Raw genomic sequence first — 27,804 nt, forward strand, 5'->3', positions numbered from 1 at the left:
ATATGATACAACTTTCTGTGTTTTTTTTTTTGGATCTTTTTGTTTACATTTTTTTTATTAACATAAAATGTATTTTTTGCCCCAGTGGTATAGGTCTGTGAATTCTCGGGCTTACAGACTTCACAGCACTCACCATAGCACATGCCCTCCCCAATGTCCATAACCCAACCACCTTCTCCATACCCCCCCCACCCCAATCAACCCTCAGTTTGTTTTGTGAGATTAAGAGTCTCTTCTGGGTTTTTTCCCTCCTAATCCCATCTTGTTTTATCTTTTCCTTCCCTACCCCCCAAACTCTCCACCCTGCCTCTCAAAATTCCTCATATCAGAGAGATCTTATGATAATTGTCTTCCTCTGATTGACTTATTTCACTCATAACACCCCTAATACCATGCAGTTCATTGTAAGTGGCATGATTTCATTTCTTTTGATTAGTACATAGTATTCTTCTGCATGTATACATACACACACACACACACACACACACACCCCACATCTTCTTTATCCATTCATCTGTTGATGGACATCTAGGTTCTTTCCATAGTTTGGCTTCTGTGGACATTGCTGCTACAAACATTCGGGTGCACGTGCCCCTTCAGATCACTACATTTGTATCTTTAGGGTAAATACCCAGTAGTGCGATTGCTGGGTTGTAGGGTAGCTCTATTTCAGATTTTTGAGGAACCTCCATGCTGTTTTCCAGAGTGGTTGCACCAGCTTGCAATCCCCAAAAAAGTGTAGGAGGGTTCCCCTTTCACCGCATCCTTGCCAGCATCTGTCATTTCCTGACATGTTAATTTTAGCCATTCTGACTGGTGTGAGGTGGTATCTCATTGTGGCTTTGATTTGTAATTCCATGATGCCGAGTGATGTGGAGCACTTTTTCATGTGCCTGTTGGCCATCTGGATGTCTTTTTGCAGAAATGTCTGTTCATGTCTTCCACCCGTTTCTTAATTGGACCATTTGTTCTTTGGGTGTTGAGTCTGAAAGTAGTTCTTTATAGATTTTTGGATACTAGTCCTTTAACTGATATGTCGTTTGCAAATATCTTCTCCCATTCTGTCAGTTGTCTTTTGGTTTTGTTGACTGTTTCCTTTGCTGTGCAAAAGCTTTTGATCTTGATGAAGTCCCAATGGTTCACTTCTCCCTTTGCTTCCCTTGCCTTTGGCAATGTTTTTAGGAAGAAGTTGCTGCGGCTGAGGTCAAAGAGGTTGCTGCCTGTGTCCTCCTCAAGGATTTTGATGGATTCTGGTCTCACATTGAGGTCTTTCATCCATTTGCCGTCTATTTTTGTGTGTGGTGTAAGGAAATGGTCCAGTTTCATTCTTCTGCATGTGGCTGTTCAATTTTCCCAACACCGTTTTGAAGAGGCTGTCTTTTGTCCATTGGACATTCTTTCCTGCTTTGTCAAAGATTAGTTGACCATAAAATTGAAGGTCTATTTCTGGGCTCTCTATTCTGTTCCATTGATCTACGTGTCTGTTTTTGTGCCAGTACCATACTGTCTTGATGATGACAGCTTTGTAATAGAGCTTGAAGTCTGGAATTGTGATGCCATGAACTTTCGCTTTTTTTTTTTTTTTTTTTTTAATTTCTTTTCAGCGTAACAGTATTCATTGTTTTTACACCACACCCAGTGCTCCATGCAATCCATGCCCTCTTTAATACCCACCACCTGGTTCCCCCAACCTCCCAACCCCCCGCCCCTTCAAAACCCTCAGATTGTTTTTCAGAGTCCATAGTCTCTCATGGTTCACCTCCCCTTCCAATTTCCCTCAACTCCCTTCGCTTTCTTTTTCAACTTTCCTCTGGCTCTTTGGGGTCTTTTCTGGTTCCATATAAATTTTAGGATTATTCGTTCCATTTCTTTGAAAAAAAAAAAAACATGGTATTTTGATAGGGATTGCACTAAATGTGTGGATTGCTTTAAGTAGCATAGACATTTTCACAATATTTGTTATTCCAATCCATGAGCATGGAACATTTCTCCATTTCTTTGTGTCTTTCTCAATTTCTTTTATGAGTACTTTAGAGTTTTCTGAGTACACATTCTTTGCCTCTTTGGTTAGGTTTATTCCTAGGTATCTTATGGTTTTGGGTGCAATGGTAAATGGGACTGACTCCTTAATTTCTCTTTCTTCTGTCTTGTTGGTGTATAGAAATGCAACTGATTTCTGTGCATTGATTTTATATTCTGACACTTTACTGAATTCCTGTACAAGTTCTAATAGATTTGGAGTGGAGTCCTTTTTGGGTTTTTCACATAAAGTATCATATCATCTGCAAAGAGTGATGGTTTTGCTTCTTCTTTGCCAATTTGGATGCCTTTTATTTCTTTCTGTTGTCTGGTTGTCGATGCTAGGACTTCTAGTACTATGTTGAATAGCAGTGGTGATAAGGGACATCCCTGCCATGTTCCTGACCTTAGTGGAAAAGTTCTCATTTTTTCTCCATTGACAATGATATTTGTGGTGGGTATTTCATAGACGGCTTTGATGATATTAAGGCATGTACCCTCTATCCCTACACTTTGAAGAGTTTTGATCAAGAAAGGATGCTGTACTTTGTCAAATGTCTTTTCAGAATCTATTGAGAGTATCATATGGTTCTTGTTCCTTCTTTTATTAATGTAGTGTATCACATTGATTGATTTGAGGACGTTGAACCAACCTTGCAGCCCTGGAATAAATTCAACTTGGTCGTGGTGAATAATCCTTTTAATGTACTGTTGGATCCTATTGGCTACTGTTTTGGTGAGAATTTTGGCATCTGTGTTCATCAAGCATATTAGTTTGTAATTCTCTTTTTTGATGGGGTCTTTTTCTGGTTTGGGGATCAAGGTAATGTTGGCCTCATAAAATGAGTTTGGAAATTTTCCTTCCATTTCTATTTTTTGGAACAGTTTCAGGAGAATAGGAATTAATTCTTCTTCAAATGTTTGGTAGAATTTCCCTGGGAAGCCGTCTGGCCCTGGGCTCTTGTTTGTTGGGAGATTTATGATGACTGCTTCAATCTCCTTACTGGTTATGGGTCTGTTCAGGTTTTCCATTTCTTCCTGGTTCAGTTTTCTTAGTTTATAGGTTTCTAGGAATGCATCCATTTCTTCCAGATTGTCAAATTTGCTGGTGTATAGTTGCTCATAATATGTTCTTATATTTGTTTGTATTTCTTTGGTGTTGGTTGTGATCATTCCTCTTTCATTCATGATTTTATTAATTGGGGTCCATTTCTCTTTTCTTTTTGATAAGACTGGCCAAGTGTTTATCAATCTTATTAATTCTTTCAAAGAACCAGCTCTTAGTTTTGATTTGTGCTACTGTTTGGGTTTTTTGTTTTGTTTTGTTTTGTTTTATTTTGTTTTGTTGTGTTTGTTTGTTTGTTTGTTTCATTGATTTCTGCTCTGATCTTTATGATTTCTCTTCTGCTGGGTTTAGGCTTTCTTTGCTGTTCTTTCTCTAGCTTCTTTAGATGTAGGGTTAGGTTGAGTACTTGAGACCTTTCTTATTTCTTGAAAAAGGCTTGTATGGCTATATATTTTCCTCTCAGCACTGCCTTTGCTGTGCCCCACAGGTTTTGAACACTTGTATTTTCCTTACCATTTGTTTCCATGAATTTTTTTCAATTCTTTGATTTCCTGGTTGACCCATTCATTCTTTAGTAGGATGCTCTTTAGCCTCCATGTATTTGAGTTCTTTCCAGTTTTCCTCTTCTGATTGAGTTCTAGCTTCAGAGCATTGTGGTCTGAAAATATGCAGGGAATGATCCCAGCCTTTCGGTACTGGTTGAAACCTGATTTGTGACACAGGATAGGATCTATTCTGGAGACTGTTCCATATGCACTTGGGAAGAATGTGTACTGTGTTGCTTTGGGATGGAATGTTCTGCATATATCTGTGATGTCCATCTAGTCCAGTGTGTCATCTAAGGCCTTTATTTCCTTGTTGAACCTTGCTTGGATGATCTGTCCATTTCAGTAAGGGGGGTGTTAAAGTCCCTACTATTATTGTATTATATCAATGTGTTTCTTTGATTTTGTTATTAATTGGTTTATATAGTTGGCTGCTCCCATGTTAGGGGCATAGATATTTAAAATTGTTCGATCTTCCTGTTGGACAGATCCTTTGAGTATGATATAGTGTCCTTCCTCGTCTCCTATTACAATCTTTGGCTTAAAATCTAATTTATCCGATATAAGGATTGTCACCTCAGCTTTCTTTTGATGTCCATTAGCATGGTAAATTGTTTCCCACCCCCTCACCTTAATCTGGAGGTGTCTTTGGGTCTAAAATAAGTTTCTTATAGACAGCATATTGATGGGTTCTGTTTTTCCCCCCATATAATGTATCATTCTTTCTTCTTTTTTCTAATTTATATTTTTATTTTTGGCATAACAGTATTGATTATTTTTTAACCACACCTCCATGCAATCCGTGCCCTCTATAATACCCACCACCTGGTACCCCAACCTCCCACCCACCCGCCAATTCAAACCCCTCAGATTGTTTTCTAGAGTCCATAGTCTCTGATGGTTCACCTCCCATTCCAATTTCCCCTAATGCCTTTTCCTCTCTAACTCCCCATGTCCTCCATGCTTTTTGTTATGCTCCACAAATAAGTAAAACCATATGATAATTGACTCTCTCTGCTTGACTGATTTCACTCAGCATAATCTCTTCCAGTCCCGTCCATGTTGCTACAAAAGTTGGGTATTCGTCCTTTCTGATGGAGGCATAATACTCCATAGTGATTATGGACCACATCTTCCTTATCCATTCGTCTGTTGAAGGGCATCTCGGTTCTTTCCATAGTTTGGCGACCGTGGCCATTGCTGCTATAAACATTGGGGTACAGATGGCCCTTCTTTTCATGACATCTGTATCTTTGGGGTAAATACCCAGGAGTGCAATGGCAGGGTCATAGGGAAGTTCTATTTTTAATTTCTTGAGGAATCTCCACACTGTTCTCCAAGGAGGCTGCACCAACTTGCATTCCCACCAGCAGTGGAAGAGGGTTCCCCTTTCTCCACATCCTCTCCAACACATGCTGTCTCCTGTCTTGCTAATTTTGGCCATTCTAACTGGTGTAAGGTGATATCCCAATGTAGTTTTAATTTGAATCTCCCTGATGGCTAGTGATGATGAACATTTTTTCATGTGTCTGATAGCCATTTGTATGTCTTTATTGGAGAAGTGTCTGTCCATATCTTCTTCCCATTTTTTTTTATATGATTGTCTGTTTTTTGTGTGTTGAGTGTGAGGAGTTCATTATAGATCCTGGATATCAACCTTTGGTCTGTACTGTCATTTGCAAATATCTTCTCCCATTCCGTGGGTTGCCTCTTTGTTTTGTTGACTGTTTCCTTTGCTGTGCAGAAGCTTTTGATTTTGATGAAGTCCCAAAAGTTCATCTTTGCCTTTGTTTCCTTTGCCTTTGGAGACATATCTTGAAAGAAATTGCTGTGGCTGATATCGAAGAGATTACTGCCTATGTTCTCCTCTAGGATTCTGATGGATTCCTATCACACATTGAGGTCTATTATCCATTTTGAGTTTATCTTTGTGTACGGTTTAAGAGAATGGTCGAGTTTCATTCTTCTACATATAGCTGTCCAGTTTTCCCAGCACCATTTCTTGAAGAGACTGTCTTTTTTCCACTGTATATTTTTTCCCGTTTTGTCAAAGATTATTTGCCCATAGAGTTGAGGGTCCATATCTGGGCTCTCTACTCTGTTCCATTGGTCTATGTGTCTGTTTTTATGCCAGTACCATGCTGTCTTGGTGATCACAGCTTTGTAGTAAAGCTTGAAATCAGGTAGCGTGATGCCCCCAGTTTTATTTTTTAAAATCCATTCTGATACCCTAGGTCTTTTGATTGAGGCATTTACCCATAAACATTCAGGGTAACTATTGAAAGATATGAATTTAGTTCCATTGTACTGCCTATAAGGTGACTATTACCATAAGTTGTCTCTCTTCCTTTGTGGTCTACTACTTTTAGGCTCTCTCTTTGCTTAGGTGACCCCTTTCAATATTTCCTGTATAGCTGGCTTGATGTTTACAAATATTTTAGTTTTTGTTTGTCCTGGAAGCTTTTTATTTCTCCTTCTATCTTCAATGATAGCCTAGCTGGATATAGTATTCTTGGCTGTATGTTTTTCACATTTAGTGCTCTGAATATATCATGCCAGGTCTTTCTGGCCTGCCAGGTCTCTGTGGAGAAGTCTGCTGCCAATCTAATATTTTTACCATTGTATGTTACAGACTTCTTGTCCCAGGCTGCTTTCAGGATTTTCTCTTTGTCACTATGACTTTTAAGTCTTACTATTAAATGACAACGTGGGGATCTATTTTTATTGATTTTCAGCGGGATTCTCTGTGCCTCCCGGATTTTGATGCTTGGTCTCTTTGCCATATTATGGAAATTCTTTATAATAATTCACTCTAATGTACCTTCTATCCCCCTCCCTCGTTCTTCTTCATCTGGAATCCCAATTATTCTAATACTGTTTTGTCTAATGGTATCACTTTTCTCTCAGATTCTCCCCTCATGGTCCAGTAGTTGTTTTATCTCTTTCGCTCAGCTTATTTATTTTCCATCATTTGCTCTTCTATATCACTAATTCTCTCTTCTGCCTCATTTATCCTAGCAGTAAGAGCCTCCATTTTTTATTGTACCTCATTAATAGCTTTTTTGATTTCAGCTTGGTTCGATTTTAGTTCTTTTATTTCTCCAGAAAGGGCTTTTATTTCTCCAAACAGGGTTTCTCTAATATGTTCCATGTCTTTTTCAAGCCGAGCAAGCACCTTGAGAATCATCATTCTGAACTCTAGCTCTGACATATTATCAATGTCCATATTGATTAGGTCCCTAACCTTTGGTACTGACACTTGTTCTTCGTTTTGTGGTGAGGTTTTCTGCGTTGTCATTTGATCCAGATAAGAAAATATGAATGAGAGAATGAAATACTAAATGGGTGGCAAAGACCACAGAAAATCAGAATCAGAATCAGGAATCAAATCAGAAGAGACCCCAAATCAGGGGGAGAAGAAAGGGGGTAAAAAGAAACTAAAAAATTTTTTTTAATTTATTTATTTGACACAGAGAGAGAGATATCACAAGTAGGGAGAGAGAGGAAGGGAAGCAGGCTCCCTGCTGAGCAGAAAGCCCGATGCAGGGCTCGATCCCAGAACCCTGCGATCATGACCTGAGCTGAAGGCAGAGGCTTTAACCCACTGAGCCACCATGGTTCCCCCCAAAAATTTTTAATTAAAATTAAAATTAAAAAATATATATATGTGTGTATATATAATATTATATATATATAATACTATATATGTGTGTTTATATATGTATGTGTATGTATATGTGTATATATATATGTGTACACATATATATGTGTGTGTACATATATGTACACATATATATTCTATATATGTGTGTATACACACACACACACACACACACACATATATATATATATATATATATATATGACTGGTGAATAGAACAGAACAACCCACTTGACTTTGGGTGTATTTTGGTATCTTAGAAGATACTACCTCCCAAAATTAGGGTAAACATGATGAATCAGAGACAAAATGACAGAGAAGTAGGAAGTGCCGTTTCAACCAGTCCTCTAAAGTGAGCTGATTTTCTACCAATGAACTCTGATCACCCATGAAATAAACCTGAGATTAGAATTACACATTTCTGGATCTCTATGGGGACAGAAGATGCCAGTGAACAGGTAGAACAGAGTGGGAACATTGGACTGATACTGGAAGATAAACAAAAGGGGGAGGGAGCCACCAGGAGCAACCCATTGAAAAATAATACCCCAATCAAGAGTGCCCTGTGATTGGGGACCAGCATTAACTTGGAGTCTGGTTAAAAAACACAAAAAGAGCCAAAGATGGTTTTTTTTCATGTATTTATTTTCAGCATAACAGTATCATTATTTTTTTACCACACCCAGTACTCCATGCAATCTGTGCCGGCTATAATACCCACCACCTGGTACCTCAACCTCCCACCCCTCTGCCACTTCAAAACCCACAGATTGTTTTTCAGAGTCCATAGTCTCTCATGATTCACCTCCCCTTCCAATTTACCCCAACCCCCTTCTCTCTAACTCCCCATGTCCTCCATGCTTTTTTGTTATGCTCCACAAATAAGTGAAGGTATATGATAATTGACTCTCTCTGCTTGACTGATTTCACTCAGCATAATCTCTTCCAGTCCCGTCCATGTTGCTACAAAAGTTGGGTATTTGTCCTTTCTGATGGAGGCATAATACTCCATAGTGTATATGGACCACATCTTCCTTATCCATTCGTCCGTTGAAGGGCATCTTGGTTCTTTCCACAGTTTGGCGACCGTGCCCATTGCTGCTATAAACATTGGGGTACAGATGACCCATCTTTTCACGACATCTGTATCTTTGGGGTAAATACCCAGGAGTGCAATGGCAGGGTCATAGGGAAGTTCTATTTTTAATTTCTTGAGGAATCTCCACACTGTCCTCCAAAGAGGCTGCACCAACTTGCATTCCCACCAACAGTGGAAGAGGGTTCCCCTTTCTCCACATCCTCTCCAACACATGTTGTTTCCTGTCTTGCTAATTTTGGCCATTCTAACTGGTGTAAGGTGATATCTCAATGTAGTTTTAATTTGAATCTCCCTGATGGCTAGTGATGATGAACATTTTTTCATGTGTTTGATAGCCATTTGTATGTCTTTATTGGAGAAGTTTCTGTTCATATCTTCTGCCCATTTTTTGATAGCCTTGTCTGTTTTGTGTGTGTTGAGTTTGAGGAGTTCTTTATAGATTCTGGATATCAACCTTTTGTCTTTACTGTCATTTGCAAATATCTTCTCCCATTCCGTGGGTTGCCTCTTTGTTTTCTTGACTGTTTCCTTTGCTGTGCAGAAGCTTTTGAGAGCCTAAGATTTTAAGGGAAAAATGGTGGAATCAGGCAGTTAATGACTGGGGCTTAAGCCCACGGACCCAGGATGGCCACGGCTGGTGTTGCGTCAGAGAGAGTATTGCGAAGCGGTCAGGCATTGGTCACTGAGTTCCTTGCGCTTGTGACAGCGTCTGGGTGGTGGTGCACATGAGAGACTTTGGAGTGGACACCAGCCAGCACTCTCTAGAACCATAGCCTTTTACACTCTGCATGGACACTGCACTACCAGGGTCTGAGTTACGCTCCACACCCTCCCCTGAGAGAGATCCATGCAGGCGCTTTGTCAGTGCTCTAGAACCGGGAGATTCTGAACACTCCCAGCCTGGGCCAGTGTGAAAATGCCAGTGTGCTATCTCTAGTTTGGACCTTTCTGGCAGTCTGAACCTGCCCAGACAACCACAGCAAAGGCTGCACTCGAAGCCAGCTCTCTGGACTAGTACTTCTCACGGTTTTGGTAACATTGGTGTACAAGAGGGAGCTCCTGAGACCCCTGAGACTGTGAGTAGGGACGTGATCTGCTGGCGGGTAGGGGGGAATTTATGTGCTCTGGAGTACCCAGAGGGGAATGGGCTGAGGCTTCCCTCTGAGACAGAGTTCTGAATGCAGTTTGATTTCCTCTAAACCTCCAAAAAACTGCCAAAGTCGCCAAGAGGAGAAGGAAAAGAAAAAGGAAAAAGAAAAAGAAAAAATCTCCAAAGAACAAAAGCCTGAAAAATCGGTTTCTTCAGAGCCCAGCCCCTTGTTAGGAGGCAGGAGTACTTAACTCTAGCAAGACTGCCTGAAAAACCATGCAGCAGTCTGCTCCCCCAGAAAGCCAGCCAAAAACAAAACAAAAACAAAGAACAAGAGGAAAACTACTACTACTTCATAGATACAACTTTTGTTTTTAATTTGTTCCCACTATTCTCATTGTTTTCAATTTTTTAATAATTTTTAAACTATTTACCATCAGAGTAAGATATTCAGTATAACAAATTACATAATAACCTTTTTAAAATTATTTTTTATACCTTTTCAGCATAACAGTATTCATTGTTTTTGCACCACACCCAGTAGTCCATGCAATATGTGCCCTACTTTATAGCCACCACCTGGCCCACCAACCTCCCACTCCCCACTCCTTCAAAACCCTCAGATTGTTTTTCAGAGTCCATGGTCTCTCAGGGTTAACCTCCCCTTCCAATTTCCCTCAACTCCCTTCCCTCTCCATCACCCCATGTCCTCCATGCTATTTGTTATGCTCCACAAATAAGTGAAACCGAATGATAATTGACTCTCTATGCTTGACTTATTTCACTCAGCAGAATCTCTTCCAGTCCCATCCATGTTGCTACAAAACGGGTATTCATCCTTTCTGATGGAGGCATAATACTCCATGGTGTATATGGACCACATCTTCCTTATCCATTCGTCCGTTGGAGAGCATCTTGGTTCTTTCCACAAACATAATAACCTTTTAATGTAAACTTTTTTGATACATATACCTACATATACCTGTGTTTTTCTTTTGCTTTTTAATGTCTTTTAATTTTCATATAGAGATAAGCTTTGAGGTAATCCTCATTCCCCAGTCAGTACTATCCCTATATATATATATATATATATAAAGTTTAATCGCCCTTTATCTCAGAAAAGTTGAGTACTTTAACAAAGATATCAAGACAAATGACAGTACAGACAAAAGGTTGATATCCCGGATCTATAAAGAACTCCTCAAACTCAACACACACAAAACAGACAATCATATAAAAAAATGGACAGAAGATATGAACAGACACTTCTCCAATGAAGACATACAAATGGTTATCAGACACATGAAAAATGTTCATCATCACTAGCCATCAGGGAGATTCAAATTAAAACCACAATGAGATACCACCTTACACCAGTTAGAATGGCCAAAATTAACAAAACAGGAAACAACATGTGTTGGAGGAGATGTGGAGAAAGGGGAACCCTCCTACACTGTTGGTGGGAATGCAAGTTGGTGCAATCACTTTGGAGAACAATGTGGAGATTCCTCAAGAAATTAAAAATAGAGCTTCCTTATGACCCTGCAATTGCACTCCTGGGTATTTACTCCAAAGATACAGATGTCGTGAAAAGAAGGGCCATCTGTACCCCAATGTTTATAGCAGCAATGACCATGGTCACCAAACTGTGGAAAGAACCAAGATGCCCTTCAACGGACAAATGGATAAGGAAGATGTGGTCCATATACACTATGGAGTATTATGCCTCCATCAGAAAGGATGAATACCCAACTTTTGTAGCAACATGGATGGGACTGGAAGAGATTCTGCTGAGTGAAATCAGTCAAGCAGAGAGAGTTAATTACCATATGGTTTCACTTATTTGTGGAGCATAACAAATAGCATGGAGGACAAGGGGAGATGGAGAGGAGAAGGGAGTTGAGGGAAATTGGAAGTGGAGGTGAACCATGAGGGACTATGGACTTTGAAAAACAATCTGAGGGTTTTGAAGGGGGTGGGTGTGGAAGGTAGGGGGAACCAGGTCGTGGGTATTAGAGATGGCACAGATTGCATGGAGCACTGGGTGTGGTGCAAAAACAATGAATACCGTTACGCTGAAAAAATAAATAAATTAAAAAAAAAAGATACACCCAGGAAGAGTCAAAATAACCCTCCTCACCCACAGTGAGAACTTATAACCACCCTTCCATCTTATTATCTGTCATTGTTTCTGTGTATTTGTTTTTGTTCTGGTGGTATATAAAACTTATACTTGGGGTTCATTTTGGCTGGGTTCTTTTTTTTTCTTGTCATTTAGTTTTGCCAAATTTTTTGTTGGTCTGTTTTTGTTTGTATACTTTATAAATCTTACTTTTGGGGCCCATTCAGACTGGGTCTTCTCTTTTATTTCTTTCCCCCCCCTCTCTCTTTTCTTCCCCCCCCCCCTCTCTTTTTTCTTTCTTTTTGTTGGGGACTCCCAATTGCTCAGAAGCATTGCCTGGATCATGGTTGATACAGTCAGCTACATATCCATTCAGCCATCTCTCACCAAAATGACTAGGAAGAAGAATACACAACAGAGGAAAAATTCAGAGACTCTGCCCTCTCCATTAGAGCTATTGGATATGGACATAAAAAGTATGCCAGAAAGGGAATCCAGGGTAACAATTATCCAGGCAATGGCTAGGTTGGAGAAAGCATTTAATGACAAAATGGAATCAATTAGGACAGAAGTTAAAGCCACTAGGGAAGATGTTAACAGTGCTCCCAATGAGTTCCAATCTAATCTAAATTCTCTAACAGCTAGGTATTTAAGGCAAAAGATAAAATTAGTGATATAGAGGACAAACTGATAGAGAAAAAGGATCAGGAGGAGGTCTGAACAAACAGCTTAAAAGCCATGAAAACAGAATTAGGGAAATAAATTATGCCATGAAATATTCCGTCAGAATTATTGGAATCTCTGGGGGGGGGTAGGGGAGAAAAGAGTAGAGGATATAGTTGAACAAATTCTCCGTGAAAATTTTCCCACTCTGGGGAATGGAACCAGGATATGGAACTCATATCCTAGAGACAGAAAGGTCCCCCCCCCCCAAGATCATAGAATCTAGAAAGACCTCGAGACACCTGATTGTGAAACTGATGAATCATATTTTAGAAAGGAACTCTTGAAAGCATCTAAGGGGAAAAGATTCCTTATGTAGAGAGGAAAGCCCATCCAAATAACATCAAACCTTTCCACAGAAGCCTGGCAAGCCAGAAAGGGATGGCAAGATGAAGAATTCAGGGCAATAAATGAGAAGAACATTCATCCAAGAACCTTTATCTAGCAAGACTGACATTCACAATGGATGGAGAGATAAAGAGCTTCCAAGACCAGCAAGGTTTAAAAGAGTATGTGACCACCAAGCTGGCACTGTAAGACATATTAGGGGTGTCCTATAAAAGAGGGGGAAACCCAAGAATATAACTGAACAGAAATTTATGGAGACAATCTATAGAAACAAGTAACACGATATCAATAAAAATCTCTCTCTCAATAATCACTCTCAATGTGAATGGCCTAAATGCACCCATAAAATGACACAGGACAGCAGATTGGATAAAATAACAGGACCCATTCCATATGTTGTCTACAAGAGACACATTTTGAACCTAGGGATACATCCAGACTGAAAGTTAAGGGATGGAGAAGCATCTTTCATGCCAATGGGCGTCAAAAGAAGGCTGGAGTAGCAATTTTCATATGAGATAAATTAGATTTTAAACTAAAGGCAGCCATCAGAGATATAGAAGGACACTACAACATTCATAAAGGGTCTATCCACCAAGAAGTTCTAACAGTTGTAAACATTTATGCCCCCAGTATGGGAGCAGCCAACTACGTAAGACAACTGTTAATTAAAATAAAGACTCATATTGATAGAGGATCTTAACATGCCACTCTCTGTAATGGACAGATCATCCAAGCAGAAAATCAATAAAGAAACAAGATCATTGAATGACACATTGGACCAGATGGACCTCATAGATTATTATAGAGAACATTCCACCCTAAAACAACAGAATACTCATTCTTCTTGAGTGCACATGGAACCTTCTCCAGAATAGATGACATACTGGGTCACAAATCAGGGCTCAACTGATACCAAAAGACTGAGATTACTCCCTGCATATTCTCAGATCACAATGCTTTGAAAGTGGAACTCAACCACAAGGAAAAGTTTGGAAGGAATTCAAACACCTGGAAGCTAAAGAACACCTTGCTTAGAAATGCCTAGATCAACCAGGAGATCAAAGAAGAACTTAAACAATTCATGGAAACCCATGAGAATGAAGACGCTTCAGTCCAATACCTATGGGATACAGCAAAGGCTAAGAGGGAAATACATAGCCATCTCAGCTGCCCTCAGAAAACTTAAAATATCCAGATTGCACTAGCTTTCCTTACACCTTAAAGAACTGGAGAATCCACAACAAGTTAAGCCAACCCCACACAAGAAGGGAAATAATCAAGATAAGAGCAAAGATCAATGAGATAAAAACTAGAGATACAGTAGAATGCATCAATGAAATGAGAAACTGGATTTTGAAAGAATTAATAAGATCGATAAACCATTGGCCAAACTAATCCAAAAGAAAAGAGAGAAGGCCCAAATTAATAAAATTATGAATGAAAAGGGAGAGATCACAACTAACACCAAGGAAAGAGAAATAATCATCAAAAATTGTTATCAACAGTTATATACCGATAAGTTAAGCAACCTAGATGAAATAGTTGCATTACTGGAAAACTATAAACTTTGAAAATTGAACCAGGAAGAAATTGACAACCTGAATAGACCAATATCTAGTAACTAGATTGAAGCAGTGATCAAAATCCTCCCAAAAAACAAGAGCCCAGGACCTGATGATTCCCTGAGGAATTCTAAAAAATTTTCAAAGAAGAAATAGTCCCTGTTCTCCTGAAGCTGTCTCAAAAAATTGAAGCACAAGGCAAACTTTCAGACTGTTATTATGAAGCCAGCATTACCCTGATCCCCAAACCAGGCAAAGACCCCACCAAAGGGTGAATTTCAGACCATATCCCTGATGAGTATGGATACTAAGATTCTCACCAAAATCCTTGCTAATAGGATCCAACAGTACAGTAAAAAGATTATCTACCATGACCAGGTGGGATTTATCTGTGGGTTGCAAGGGTGGTTCAAATTCGCAAATCAATCCATATGATAGAACAAATCTATAAGAAAAGAGAGAAGAACCACATGGTCCTCTTAATTGATGCAGAAAAAGCATTTGACAAAATCCAGCATCCGTTCCTGATTAAAATGTTTCAAAGTATAGGGATAGAGGGAACATTCCTCAACTTCATAAAATCTATCTATGAAAAACCCACAGCGCATAACATCTTCAATTGGGAAAAGCTGACAGCCTTCCCTTTGGGATCAGGAACAGGACAAGGATGCCCACTCTCACCTCTCTTGTTCAACATAGTATTAGAAGCCCCAGCAACAGCAATCAGACAACAAAGTTATCCAAATTGGCAATGAAGAAGTTAAACTCTCTCTCTCTTCGCAGATGACATGATACTTTATATGGAAAATCCAAAAGACTCCACCCCCAAACTACTAGAACTCATATAGCAATTCAGTAATGTGGCAGGATAGAAAATCAATGTACAGAAATTAGTTGCTTTCTAGTGCATAACAATGAAAATATAGAAAGGCAAATGAGAGAATCAGTCCATTATCTATAACACCAAGAACCATAAGATACCTGGGAATCAACCTAACCAAAGTGGTAAATGATCTGTACTCAAGGAACTACAGAACACTCATGAAGAAATTGAAGAAGACACAAAAAGATGGAAGAGCATTTCATGCTCATGGATCAGAAGAATAAATATTGTTAAAATATCTGTACTGCTTAGAGCTACCTATACTTTCAGTGTCATTCCAATCAAAATTCCACCAGCATTTTTCAAAGAGCTGGAGCAAACAATCATAAAATTTGTATGGATCAGAAGAGACTCCAATTGGCTCAGGAAATGTTGAAAAGGGGAAAGAAAACTGGCAGCATCACGTTGCTTCATTTCAAGCTTTACTACAAACCTGTGGTCACCAAGACAACAGGGTACAGGAACAAAAACAGACACATAGACCAGTGGAACAGAGTAGAGAGCCCAAATATGCACACTCAACTCCATGGTCAAATCATCTTCAACAAAGCAGGAAAAAATGTACAGTGGAAAAAAACCAGTCTCTTCAATAAAGAGTGCTGGGAAAATTGGACAGATATGTGTAGAAGAATGAAACTTGACCATTCTCTTACACCATACACAAAGATAAACTCGAAATGGATAAACGACCTCAATGTGAGGCAGGAATCCATCAGAATCCTAGAGGAGAACATAGGCAGTAACCTCTTCGACATCGGCCACAGCAACTTCTTTATTTATTTATTTATTTATTTATCTATTTATTTATTTAATTTTATTTTGACCACTTCTTTTTTTTTTAAATTTTTTCAATTTATTTATTTTCAGAAAAACAGTATTCATTATTTTTTCACCCCACCCAGTACTCCATGCAATCCATGCCCTCTATAATACCCACCACCTGATACCCCGACCTCCCACCCCCCCACCACTTCAAACCCCTCAGATTGTTTTTCAGAGTCCATAGTCTCTCATGATTCACCTCCCCTTGCAATTTACCCCAACTCCCTTCTCCTCTCTAACACCCATTGTCCTCCATGATATTTGTTATGCTCCACAAATAAGTGAAACCATATGATAATTGACTCTCTCTGCTTGACATATTTCACTCAGCATAATCTCTTCCAGTCCTGTCCATGTTGCTACAAAAGTTGGGTATTCATCCTTTCTGATGGAGGCATAATACTCCATAGTGTATATGGACCACATCTTCCTTATCCATTCGTCTGTTGAAGGGCATCTTGGTTCTTTCCACAGTTTGGTGACCGTGACCATTGCTGCTATAAACATTGGGGTACAGATGGCCCATCTTTTCACGACATCTGTATCTTTGAGGTAAATACCCAGGAGTGCAATGGCAGGGTCATAGGGAAGTTCTATTTTTAATTTCTTGAAGAATCTGCACACTGTTCTCCAAGGAGGCTGCACCAACTTGCATTCCCACCAACAGTGGAAGAGGGTTCCCCTTTCTCCACATCCTCTCCAACACATGTTGTTTCCTGTCTTGCTAATTTTGGCCATTCTAACTGGTGTAAGGTGATATCTCAATGTGGTTTTAATTTGAATCTCCCTGAGGCCTAATGATGATGAACATTTTTTCATGTGTCTGATAGCCATTTGTAAGTCTTGATGGGAGAAGTGTCTGTTCATATCTTCTTCCCATTTTTTAATATGTTTGCCTGTTTCGTGTGTGTTGAGTTTGAGGAGTTCATTATAGATCCTGGATATCAACCTTTTGTCTGTACTGCCATTTGCAAATATCTTCTTCCATTCCGTGGGTTGCCTCTTTGTTTTTTTGACTATTTCCTTTGCTGTGCAGAAGCTTTGCACAGCAACTTCTTTCAAGATATTTCTCCAAAGGCAAAGAAAACAAAAGGGAAATGAACTTTTCAGACTCCATCAAGATCAAAACCTTCTGCACAGCAAAAGAAATAGTCAACAAAACAAAGAGGCAACCCATGGAATGGGAGAAGATATTCGCAAATGACAATACAGACAAAGGGCTGATATGCAGGTTCTATAAAGAACTTCTCAAAGTCAGCACCCTAAAAATCAGAGAATCGAGTCAAAAAATGGGCAGAAGACATGAACAGACACTTCTCTAAAGACATACAAATGGCTATCAGACACATAAAAAAAATGTTCATCATCACTAGCCATCAGGGAGATTAAAATCAAAACCACACTGAGATACCACCTGACACCAGTTATAATGGACAAAATTATCTAGACTGTAAACAACACGTGTTGGAGAGGATGTGGAGAAAGGGGAACCCTCTTCCACTATTGGTGGGAATGCAAGTTGGTGCAGCCACCTTGGAAAACAGTGTGGAGATTCCTCAAGAAATTAAAAATAGAGCTTCCCTATGGCCCTGCAATTGCAGTACTGGATATTTGCCCCAAAGATACAGATGTATTGAAAAGAAGGGCCATCTATAGCCCAATGTTCATGCAGCAATGGCCACAGTCACCAAACTGTGGAAAGAACCAAGAGGCCCTTTAATGATGAATGGATAAAGAAGATGTGGTCCATATATACCTTGGAGTATTATGTCTCCATTGGAAAGGATGAATACCCAACTTATGTATCAAGAGGGATGGGATTGGAAGAGATAATGCTGAATGAAATAAGTCAAGGAGAGAGAGTCAATTACCATATGGTTTCACTTATTTGGGGAGCATAAGGAATAACTTGGAGGACATGGGGAGCTGGAGAGGGGAAGGGAGTTGGGGGAAATTGGAGGGAGTGATGAACCATGAAAGACTGTGGACTCTGAAAAATCTTCTGAGGGTTTTTGCAGGGTGGGTGTACGAGGTTGGGGGAGCTTGGTGGTGGGCATTATAGAGGGCACATATTGCATGGAGCACTGGGTGTGGTGCATAAACAATGAATTTTGTAACACTGAAATGAAATTTTAAAAATAAATAAAAATTTAAAAAAATAAAGAAATATTTTTGGATATATGGGTTTAATAAAATGTTAAAATTAATTGGTTAACACAATGAAGGGATGGAATATGACTGTAAAGATGAAAATTATAAAAAATTCTAAAAAAGGAATTGATAAGTTGGTTGGAAAAAGAAAGGAAATGAAAGTGGAGAGAAGTTGATCTGGCTGGATTCTAGAACATAGCCCTGTGCTAGATTTATGGTATATTTTGGTCTATTAGAAGAAGTTGTATCCCAAAATTTTTTAGATGAAAAAACTATATGTATACAAAAATTAAAGTTAGATAAAATGAAGGATAAGATATGACTATGATAATGAAGTTTTAAGATATTTTTAGAAAGGTTTCATTAAGATATTTTTTAAAAAGGTATCATTAAGGTACAGGTGGTGGGTATTATAGAGGGCATGGATTGCATGGACACTGGGTGTGGTGAAAAAATAATACTGTTATGCTGAAAATAAATAAATTTAATTTTTTAAAAAGCCTTTAAAGAGGAAAGAGGGAAAATTTTAAAAATTAGAATAAGAAATGTATAAAATTAAAAAGTTTAATTAACTTTTCAAGACTAAGGAATCATGGGGAGAAAGTCATGAATTCCATGTTTTGCTTTCCCCTCCTCTGGAATTCCACGGCTCTCCTTGATCAGTGAGCTTGGTCTTAGCTGGATGTTCTTGCTTATCTGTGGGCAAGTCCTGTTGTAGTGATTCTCAAATGTCTTTGCCTCAGGTGGAATTGCACCACCCTTGCCAGGGGCCAGGCTAAGTAATCTGCTGGGGTTTGTTCTTGGGAACTTTTGTTTCCTGAATGCTTTCCATGGAGCTCTGGAGGATAGGAATGAAAATGGTGGCCTCCCAATCTCTGGCTTAGGGAGCTGAAAGCTCGGGTTTGCATTCCTCAGTGCACCCTCAGATAAAAACAATCAATCCCTCCTGTCTCCCTGGTGTCCAGCTGAGCTCCATGCTCACCTGGCCTGTGATCAAGCATTTCTATGTTTTGCGCTCAGCCCCATTTGGAGTCTTCAAACCCGGCAGATTCCTGCTATGCTGCTCTTCCAGTGGAGGAATCTAGGTCTCCCTGGATCTGCCACTTGTGGGTCCCTGCTCAAAGAGCAGTGGTCTGACTGTGCCGCAGATCACAGTTTAAGGTAACCCCAAGCTGAGAGCGCACTACTTGGCTCTGTCTCTGTAGTTGGCTTCCCTGCTCTGATACCTGCAAGCTCTGCTATATTCAGACACCTCTAGTCTTTCTGTGACCCCATGGGACCTGAGACTACACTGTCCCTGTGAGGGCTCCACCCCTGCTTACCCTCTGAAGCAATGTCCCTTAGTGGAGCAAACTTCTAAAAGTTTGGATTTCATGCTCCATTGCTCCACCACTTGCCAGGAGCTGGCCTTTCCCCCAGCGGTCTATCTTCCGATCAGATTCACTTCTCCACACATCCTACCTTTCTGTCCCTAGAATTGTTGCTCTTTTTCTCTTCAATCTCCTGTTCAGTTTGTGGGTGTTCAGAATGGTTTGATAACTATCTAGCTGAACTCCTGTGACCTGATATCATCTCTGTCTGCTACTTCTCTGCCATCTTTACCCAACTTTCTGTATTTTAAGCATTAGAAGTATTGTACTGTACATATAATTCTGTAACTTACACTTTCAAGAGTGACTTAATAAATGGAAATCACTGAGAATAGCACATAGTAAGCACTCAGTAAATATCAACTCCAGTCATCATTATCATTATTACATTATTCTTTGTTCACATGTGCAAATTTTTCCTGGGTAAATACTAGATCATAAAGTATATGGATAAATTGTAACCAGATCCCCTCCCCCCAAATTCCTGTACCAATTTTACCATGTCTACATTTAAGAGAACCATTTTCATATATATTTGTCAGTTAGTATTTTATGTTATCAACCTTTTAAATTTTAATTTTACCTAGTCCTATGGATAAAAATAGTGTCTCCCATCCATGCATTGATTCATTCATTCATTGGATGAGCACAAATGTGTGCTAAGCACCTGCTGAGGGACTCCAGTAGAAACTGAGATGACACTGACCTTTTAGTAGAGGAAGATCAATGTCAGTTATGAAGAAATAAGATGCCTACTATTAAATTGGGAATTTATTTTAAGTTTTCCTGATTATTCAGGAAGTTGGTCACATTTTTGTGTGTTTTGTGTGTTTCTTAGCCATTTGTATTTCCTTTTCTGTGTACATTTTTCTGTTGAGTTCTTCAAAGTTGCCATTGATTCATAATATGGACTTCATTATTTTGATCATTAATGCTTTATTAGTTGTAAATGCTGGAGATATTTTCTCTAGCTCTCTCTTCATCTTTGAATTTCTGGTATCACATAGAACTCATAATTGGATTTATATACACTTATCTCTCTTTTTATTTATAGACTTTATATGTTTTATCTTCAGAGGGAGTCCCTCTCTAGTCCAAAATCTGAAACATAATTATTCTATATTTTCTTCTATTTCACACTTGAGGTTTTATGTAGTGGTATGTCTATGTGTATGTGTCCGTATGGTATAAAATAGGAATATAATTTTCCCCCAGATAGATACCCACTTTCTCTTTCCTTGTTTATTCAGTATCTACCCATTCCATACTGATTTGAAATGCCACCTTTATGATTATTAAATTTTTATATATTAAATTTTCATATATTCATGATACAGTTCCTGAATACCAGTATGTCCTGCTGATCTGTTTGTTTCTCTGCCAGTACCACCATGTTTTAGTTACTATAGCCTTAAAACTATGTATTGATAATGAATGTGCCAAAACTCCCTCTTGATCTTTTTTCTCAAACTGTCTAGGCTATTTTTGCACATCTACTCATCTTTGTGAAACTTAAGATGAGTTGTCAAGTGCCATGAAAAAGCTTCCTGGGACTTTGGTTGGAACTATATAGGTTAACTTGGGAAGCATTTGTCATCTGTGTAAACGGTACAGTTCTCTGTTTATTCAGCCTTCCTTAATAATACAACATGTTTCCATTAAGACATTTGAATTAGGACACCTGGGTGGCTCAGTTGGTTAAGCAACTGCCTTCAGCTCAGGTCATGATCCTGGAGTCCTGGGATTGAGTCCCATGTCGGGCTACCTGCTCGGTATGGAGCCTGCTTCTCCCTCTGACCTCCCCCTCTCATGCTCTTTCTCTCTCCCATTCTCATGCCCTCTCTCAAAATAAATAAGTATTTTTTTAAAAAATGAATAACTTATTTAAAAAAAAAGACATTTGAGTTACAGTTAACCCTTGGACAACACAGGTTTGAACTGTGCATGTCTGCTTCTATGCAGATATGTTTCAATAAATACAGTACTGTAAATGTATAATTCCTTATGATTTTCTTTTCTCTAGCTTACTTTATTATAAGAATACAATATGTAGTACACATAACATACAGAATATGTGTTACTTGACTTTACTTTATAGGTAAGGCTTCTGGTCAACAGTAGGCTATTAGTAGTTAAGTTTTGGGGGCAGTCTCAAGTTACACACAGGTTTTCATCTGCATAGGATTGAAGAGTCAACTGTCTTGAGAACAGGTGCCAGGATTGATACTCAGACCAAGGGAACCTCATGGTACTAACCTGAGTGAGCAGCAGAGATGTGTCCCCACTGAGATGAAATGGGAACCACAGCTTGGATGGGGGAGAATGTAGAGAAAGGGGGCACCAGCATGCCAAGCAAGTGCCAAGGAAGGAAGGCAGGGAGAGAGATGGAAAGTGTGCATAGAGGCTTCCAAGGTATAGCTGTGGATCATGGAGTGTTTCCATATTGCAGGGGAGATTGGTTGTCTGTGTAGCTGGAGACAACAGAGCACTTCTGCCTAGAGCTGTGAGAGGAGCCCCAAGCAAGAGACTGGTTGCCCTTGGCCAAAGGCTGAGTAGAAGATGATTTCTTGAAGCAAGTGACATTGAACTAGTTGCAGAACAGGAAAACTAGTTTTCCAAAGAATTGGATTAAAGAAAGGTGTTAGTCTTTGTTTTTCCCAGGTTGGAGGGGCCATTGGCAGATTTTGGGGTAAGGGAGGAGAGGTAGAGGTGAATGGCATAATGACCTCTCATGGTCAGAGAGGAGGCAGAGTAAAAGGAGTGATGGTGGTCAGAGGCATGTTTCCTCACATTTCTGATTTCTGCCCTGACAGGTGCAGGCTACTGTCGTGGGTCTCCTGGCTGCTGTGGCTGCCCTGCTGCTAGGCGCTGTATCTAAGGAGGAGTTAGACTTTGCAAAGGTGGAGTTGCTGTGTGCCAGCAGCATCATCACTGCCTTCCTTGCTGCCTTTGCTCTAGGTCAGCTAATCCCCCATCCCAGTGACCGCCTCCTCCTGGCTCTCTCCACCCCCATTCCTACTTGCTCTGCTCTCAACTCTTTGTGTTTCAATTCCTTGAGATATGAAAAATGAAAGCACTAATGATGAAGCCTCACATACTTTCCAGGGGCTGGGGGACAGCCTGTTGGGTTACCGATGCACCTTGAAGATGGGCAGGGAGGATGCATCCCCTTCCAGGCAGGGTGTGTGTGCCAGAGCGAGCTGCTGACTCCACTTCTCTTCCCTCTGTTTAAATAACTGGCCTTTGTTCAGTAGACACATTCATCTCTCCATCCATCCATCCATCCATCCATCCCCTCATCTCTTCATTCCTTCATCCCTTCATTCACTTACTCATTCAGTCGGTCTTTAAACATTTCTTGAGCACAGCTTACATTTGGACTTGTGGTGGGCTCTTCAATCATGGTGGGGAGCAAGGCTCAGGTTTTAACTTCAATTCATCTCTGAAGAGAGGTCTTTTCAGATGGCCTTTGCACAGGTTCTGCCCTCCCGCCTTCTCCCCAGCTGCCACCATGCTCCTCTGCACCATGCACCTGTTTTCCTTATAGAGCACTTGTGAAAATCTGTAATTAGCCATTTTCTTCATTCATTTTCTGTCTCACCTCTTAGCTAAAATGTCATCTCCTTAGAGAGGGACTCCCCCTTCTCCAATTCTATTCCTATCACCACACTGCCTGCCACACACCAGGTGCTTCCTACGTGCCTGTAGAAGGCAGGAAGACATGAGCACTGCCAGATATACCCTGTCTTCAGGGAGCTCATGCATGTCAGTAGCAGCTGTTACTGTGGAATGTCACCCGTTCACTCATGACTTGTTACTTACTGGGCATCTGTTGTGCTCTGGGCACTGTTGCAGTGCTGGGATGCTCTGGTGAGTTACTGTGCTGTTTTGTGATGTTGGTGTTCTGGTGCAGAGTGAGACACCCATCCATGAGCATGTAGAATTTCAGCAAAGTGCCAGGTGTCTCTTTTCTGAGCCCTCTCTGATCAGCTCTCTAGGCCTGCCCCCTGTTTGTAATCATGCTTTCTTTTCATGTCCTGTTTATTTACTTCACATACTGGTTCACTTGTTTGTTCATTGTCCAGTCCTCCGCCTGACAAGCATTTACTGTGTGAGTAAGAGCCTGATGGTTATTTTCATTATCTAAAATAGGCATATTACCAGCTCCTAAATGTTTGTTGAATGAATGGGCTTTATTCTGGTTCTCTTCTGGACTGCATGTCTGAGTATCTCTTGCAAACCATTTGCAAGTATAGAAGGAATAAGTGAAAACTATGAATTGGATTTGCATTTACACTTCTGTCCCCCATCTGACTGCTCAGAAAACCCCTTTGGGCTCAGCATTCTGTAAGATGACCTGGAAGGCTATTTGTTGGTTTTCCTTCCTTCCTGTGCTAGTGCATATAATCAGGAGGGAGGGTAAGAGTGCAGAAACCCAGGAGCAGATTCACAAACTGTGCTTCCCTGGGTAGGATGTGTGCTCCTGTCCAGGTACCTGTTCCGGTCTGGCCAAGGGATGAGCAGAATGAGTATGTCCCACCCTCTGAAGAGTCAGAGCCCTGGAGATCCTTGACATAAAGTCTCCTCTGAAAACCACACAGTCAGATGATCCAGAAGGCCAGTCCTGTTCTGTGAGGCCATATAGAGAATGCCATTCCTAGCTCCCCATTTTATAGATAAGGAAACTGAGGCTCAGAGAGGGTGTGGAGCTCAGCAGCATGGACATAGCTGGGTTGTCCAGAGAGGTGTAGAAGTTCAGAAACATTGCTGGTGGCTCATCATATGACTCCGCTGTAGAGCCAGGGGGTAATGGTGGTAGATTTTAGTAAGTGCTCTCAAACCGGTGGTGTCTTATGTGGTCCCTGGGGGATTGCTGCCATACCGCCAGCTATGCAGACTCAGCTTCACTTAGAAGTGACCTTCCAAAGGAGAGAAAGTAGCTGTGACCTGGTCATGAAACGTCACAAACTATGGCCAGGTATGGCTATGCTAGTATGGCATGGAGGTGATAAGAATAATTTTATTTAGAGTTACAGAATACTGGGTATAATGTTAAAACACCAATAGCCAAGATATAAAGTGTCTTCTCAAAGACCCACATGCAAGGCTGTTGGATTAAGTCCTAGGCAGTGGCTGAAGACTAGAAGATGACCTATGACCGTCGCCTCAGAATATGGGGTCAGGATGGAAAGGAGGCCTGGGGGAAGTCACCAGTGCAGCACCTGAAACTCCACCCCCCACCCCACTGGTGGAGGCCACCTGCTGCCTGCACCCAGTGGTGGCCCTGCTGGGCTCCTGAGATTGGCCTGTTCCCCAGAGATGTGGCCCCGCTGACAGTACTATAGTGCAATCTGTACCTGCTTCCCTTTCTCTCCCTCCCCTTCTCCCACCCTGGGTGACCCCAACCATATCCTGTGGGTCTCCTGGCACTCCCATTTCCCCAACTCCCCCTCCCAGGCTTTGCCACTAACCCCTCACATGACCTGTTGCACTAAGGCACCTGTTTCCCCAGGGACTGCAATGGACACAAGAGGATGTGCTCTGCCCCTGGGGCTCCATCGTTCAGAGTGGTTTTGGAATCATCTTCCCTGAAGTGAGGGGCTCTGGGCTTCATGTCTGTAGCTCCAGGTGGTTTGGGAGCCCAGGAATCATCTCCATGTTTTCTCCCTATGGATTTGGGTGTATCAGCAAAGCTTTCAGACTGCTCCTTGATATCACACTTGCATGTCACAGGTTCCACCCCCCACCCCAAATATGTAGCCTTCTCAGGCTCCAGCACAGCAGTGAAACTGAGTGTCAGGGCAGCCTGGCTTCAGGCTAGGTCTGTGTGAATAGAACTGAGTTACTGAGCAGCCTCCCTGCAACCTTCTCATCCTGTGCTTTGAGTGTCCTCTGTCTCCTCTCCACAGGAATGCTGATGGTCTGTATAGTGATTGGTGCTCGGAAACTCGGGCTCAACCCAGACAACATTGCCACACCTATTGCTGCCAGCCTGGGAGATCTCATCACAATGTCCATTCTGGCTTTTGTCAGCAGCTTCCTCTATAAACACAAAGGTAAGGGGTGCCCCAGGGAGGAGGGGCCTACGAGCAAGGCTGGGTCTGACATTCGCACCCAGCTTGCACCATTCAGATCAGGCACTCTTCACACAGAAGGGAACCCATGGGGTCTGTCATGGGGTGAGAAATCCTACTTTTCCAGAGGCAAAGCCTGAGGTCATTCGGCAACTTTGTGGTGTTCTCCAGCAGGTACCTGAAGCTCTCCCAACTACTCAGGTCAATAGATACATTCTCAGTCTCCCCCTTAGGACAGGGGTGCACAAGGAGACCAGGGAGGGCTGGAGGCTAACAGAGCTCCATGGAAAGGCAGTTCACAACGGACACATTCAGATCACCTGGGAAGCAACTCCCAAAAAGGAATGCCATAACTGTGGGCAGTGAAGTAGATACAGCATAGGCTCTCTCTATAGGTGTGAGGCAGGAGAAGCCCCAGGCTCCTCAGAGGGTGGCCCAGTATCCTGGCCAACCGCCAAGGAGGCATTTACATATCCTGTATTACAGGCCTTCATGGCCAGAGGACCTCCCTCCACCAGGGGTCTCCCCAGGTCTTCTCTGGGAGCACCAAGGTTTCCTCATGTCCTGGGCCGTGTTGATGGGCAGCATCCCCCTTGCCAGATGGTTCTCACCTTCCAGCTTTCCACAGCTGGCCTCTCCCCTCCGAGCCTCACAGTTGTTACTTTCCCCTTCAGCTGACCACCCACAATTGTTTGGATCTATAAGTGTGGATTCTGAGCATGGTCACTACCCTGAGTGCTGGGGGGCAGAGGGGCATCAGTGAGTGGAGCGGATGGTGAAGAGGACAGTGGGGAGCAGTGAGGTATGTAGTGTCACTCAGTTGGAGGAAATGCCTGGAGAAAGGCATAGCTGCAGTGAAGCCCCAGTTTAGCATTGCCCTGTGGGAACATGAACCCAAAACCATGAGAGATCATTCAGCCTCTTCGTGCCAGCATCTTAAGCATACTGACCAGGTACCTGCCATGTACAGTGTTCAGGCACTGGGAACCTTTCCCTATCAGCTCTGGGCCTGGGTCCTTGCCACCCTGGGATATGCTTGCCACTGATATTTAATGGTTGGGAGATTTTCAAGGTTCCTATAAGTGGCAATCAAGGTATAATAATAAGATGGCCTAATTTTCTTTTTAAATAAAACTGAATTTAAAACAAGATTTGTGTATGGGTTGATTAATTGAGTTTTAATTATAAAACAAATGCAAGTCACAGGTATCCCTAGACCCTTCCTCTCCACCCTGCTGTACCCCTACTGAAATAGTGCATGTTTCAACACATGACCTACTAAGCTGTTGAATAGCGTTAGGCTGTACATCTCTTGAATTAGACTGTGAAGATACCTTGGGTGTGCTTGGGGGGTTCACTGGGCCTGTGATATATCAGACAAATCTTCACTGATAAGGAGTGAGCTGTTGACCATGTCACCTGTCAGTGTAGTTGGGAAGACAAGCCATATGCAGAGGGATATATTCATCATGGTGGTGGGAAAATATGAGGTGGAACCTCTGCCAGGTTCCAAGTCATTCTAGAAAAATTGGAATGCAAAAGTATCCTGCAAGTAATGCTCCTGTAGACTGCTGCCTCCCAGAGCCTTTGAGATTTCTGCCATAAAGCACTTGGTCTGTAGCCCACCGTGGTTGTGGCCTGCCCTTCCTTGTAGTCAGTTGCTCCAGGAAAGGAATGAACTGTTATTTCTTAGTGCAGAGAAAGACAAGAGGGAGATGCTTCTAATGATGCTGATCAGAGAAAGGAGTATGGGGCAAAGACCTACCTGAACACCTGAATGCTGAGGCCCACTCTGCAGAGGGGCATGCACTGCCCTGAGCCCAAGCCTGCCCTTTGGATGTGGGGCTGGGGGTGAGAAGACTGTTCTAGAGAAAGCTTGTGTCTTATTCTGTGTGCATTTGGAAGGTGACATACAAACTATAAGTAGAAAGAGAGTGTGTGGGAATGGCAATGATATGTGTTGGGTCCTGGCCTGGTCCCAGGTACAGTCAGGTGTCCCAGACCCAGGTCTGTATTCATGGCTCATACCAGCTCAAGAAAATGACACAGGGGGGGGTGCCTGGGTGGCTCAGTGGGTTGAGCCTCTGCTTTTGGTTCAGGTCATGATCTCAGGGTCCTGGGATTGAGCCCTGCATCAGGCTCTCTGCTCAGCGGGGAGCCTGCTTCCCCTTCTCTCTCTCTGCTTGCCTCTCTGCCAACTTGTGATCTCTGCCTGTCAAATAAATAAATAAAATCTTTAAAAAGAAAAGAAATGACACAGGGGCAT

At 41.4% G+C, this 27,804-nt stretch overlaps 1 protein-coding gene across 5 annotated transcripts in view; it reads left to right on the forward strand.

The window, feature by feature from the left end:
• Positions 1 to 27,804, forward strand: part of SLC41A3 (solute carrier family 41 member 3) — a 131,490-nt gene that overhangs the window by 83,116 nt on the left and 20,570 nt on the right. For all 5 annotated transcript variants that reach the window (XM_013050492.2, XM_004781495.3, XM_013050493.2 and 2 more), the window contains 2 exons: positions 22,278 to 22,422; positions 25,374 to 25,520. In XM_013050492.2, the coding sequence (XP_012905946.2) occupies positions 22,278 to 22,422; positions 25,374 to 25,520 (292 nt within the window). The remainder of the gene's footprint in view (positions 1 to 22,277; positions 22,423 to 25,373; positions 25,521 to 27,804) is intronic.

Source organism: Mustela putorius, unplaced genomic scaffold (genome assembly GCF_011764305.1).
Source record: "Mustela putorius furo isolate JIRA1106 unplaced genomic scaffold, ASM1176430v1.1 tig00003850_pilon_pilon_pilon, whole genome shotgun sequence".
In the NCBI taxonomy this organism is placed as follows: Eukaryota; Metazoa; Chordata; class Mammalia; order Carnivora; family Mustelidae; genus Mustela; species Mustela putorius.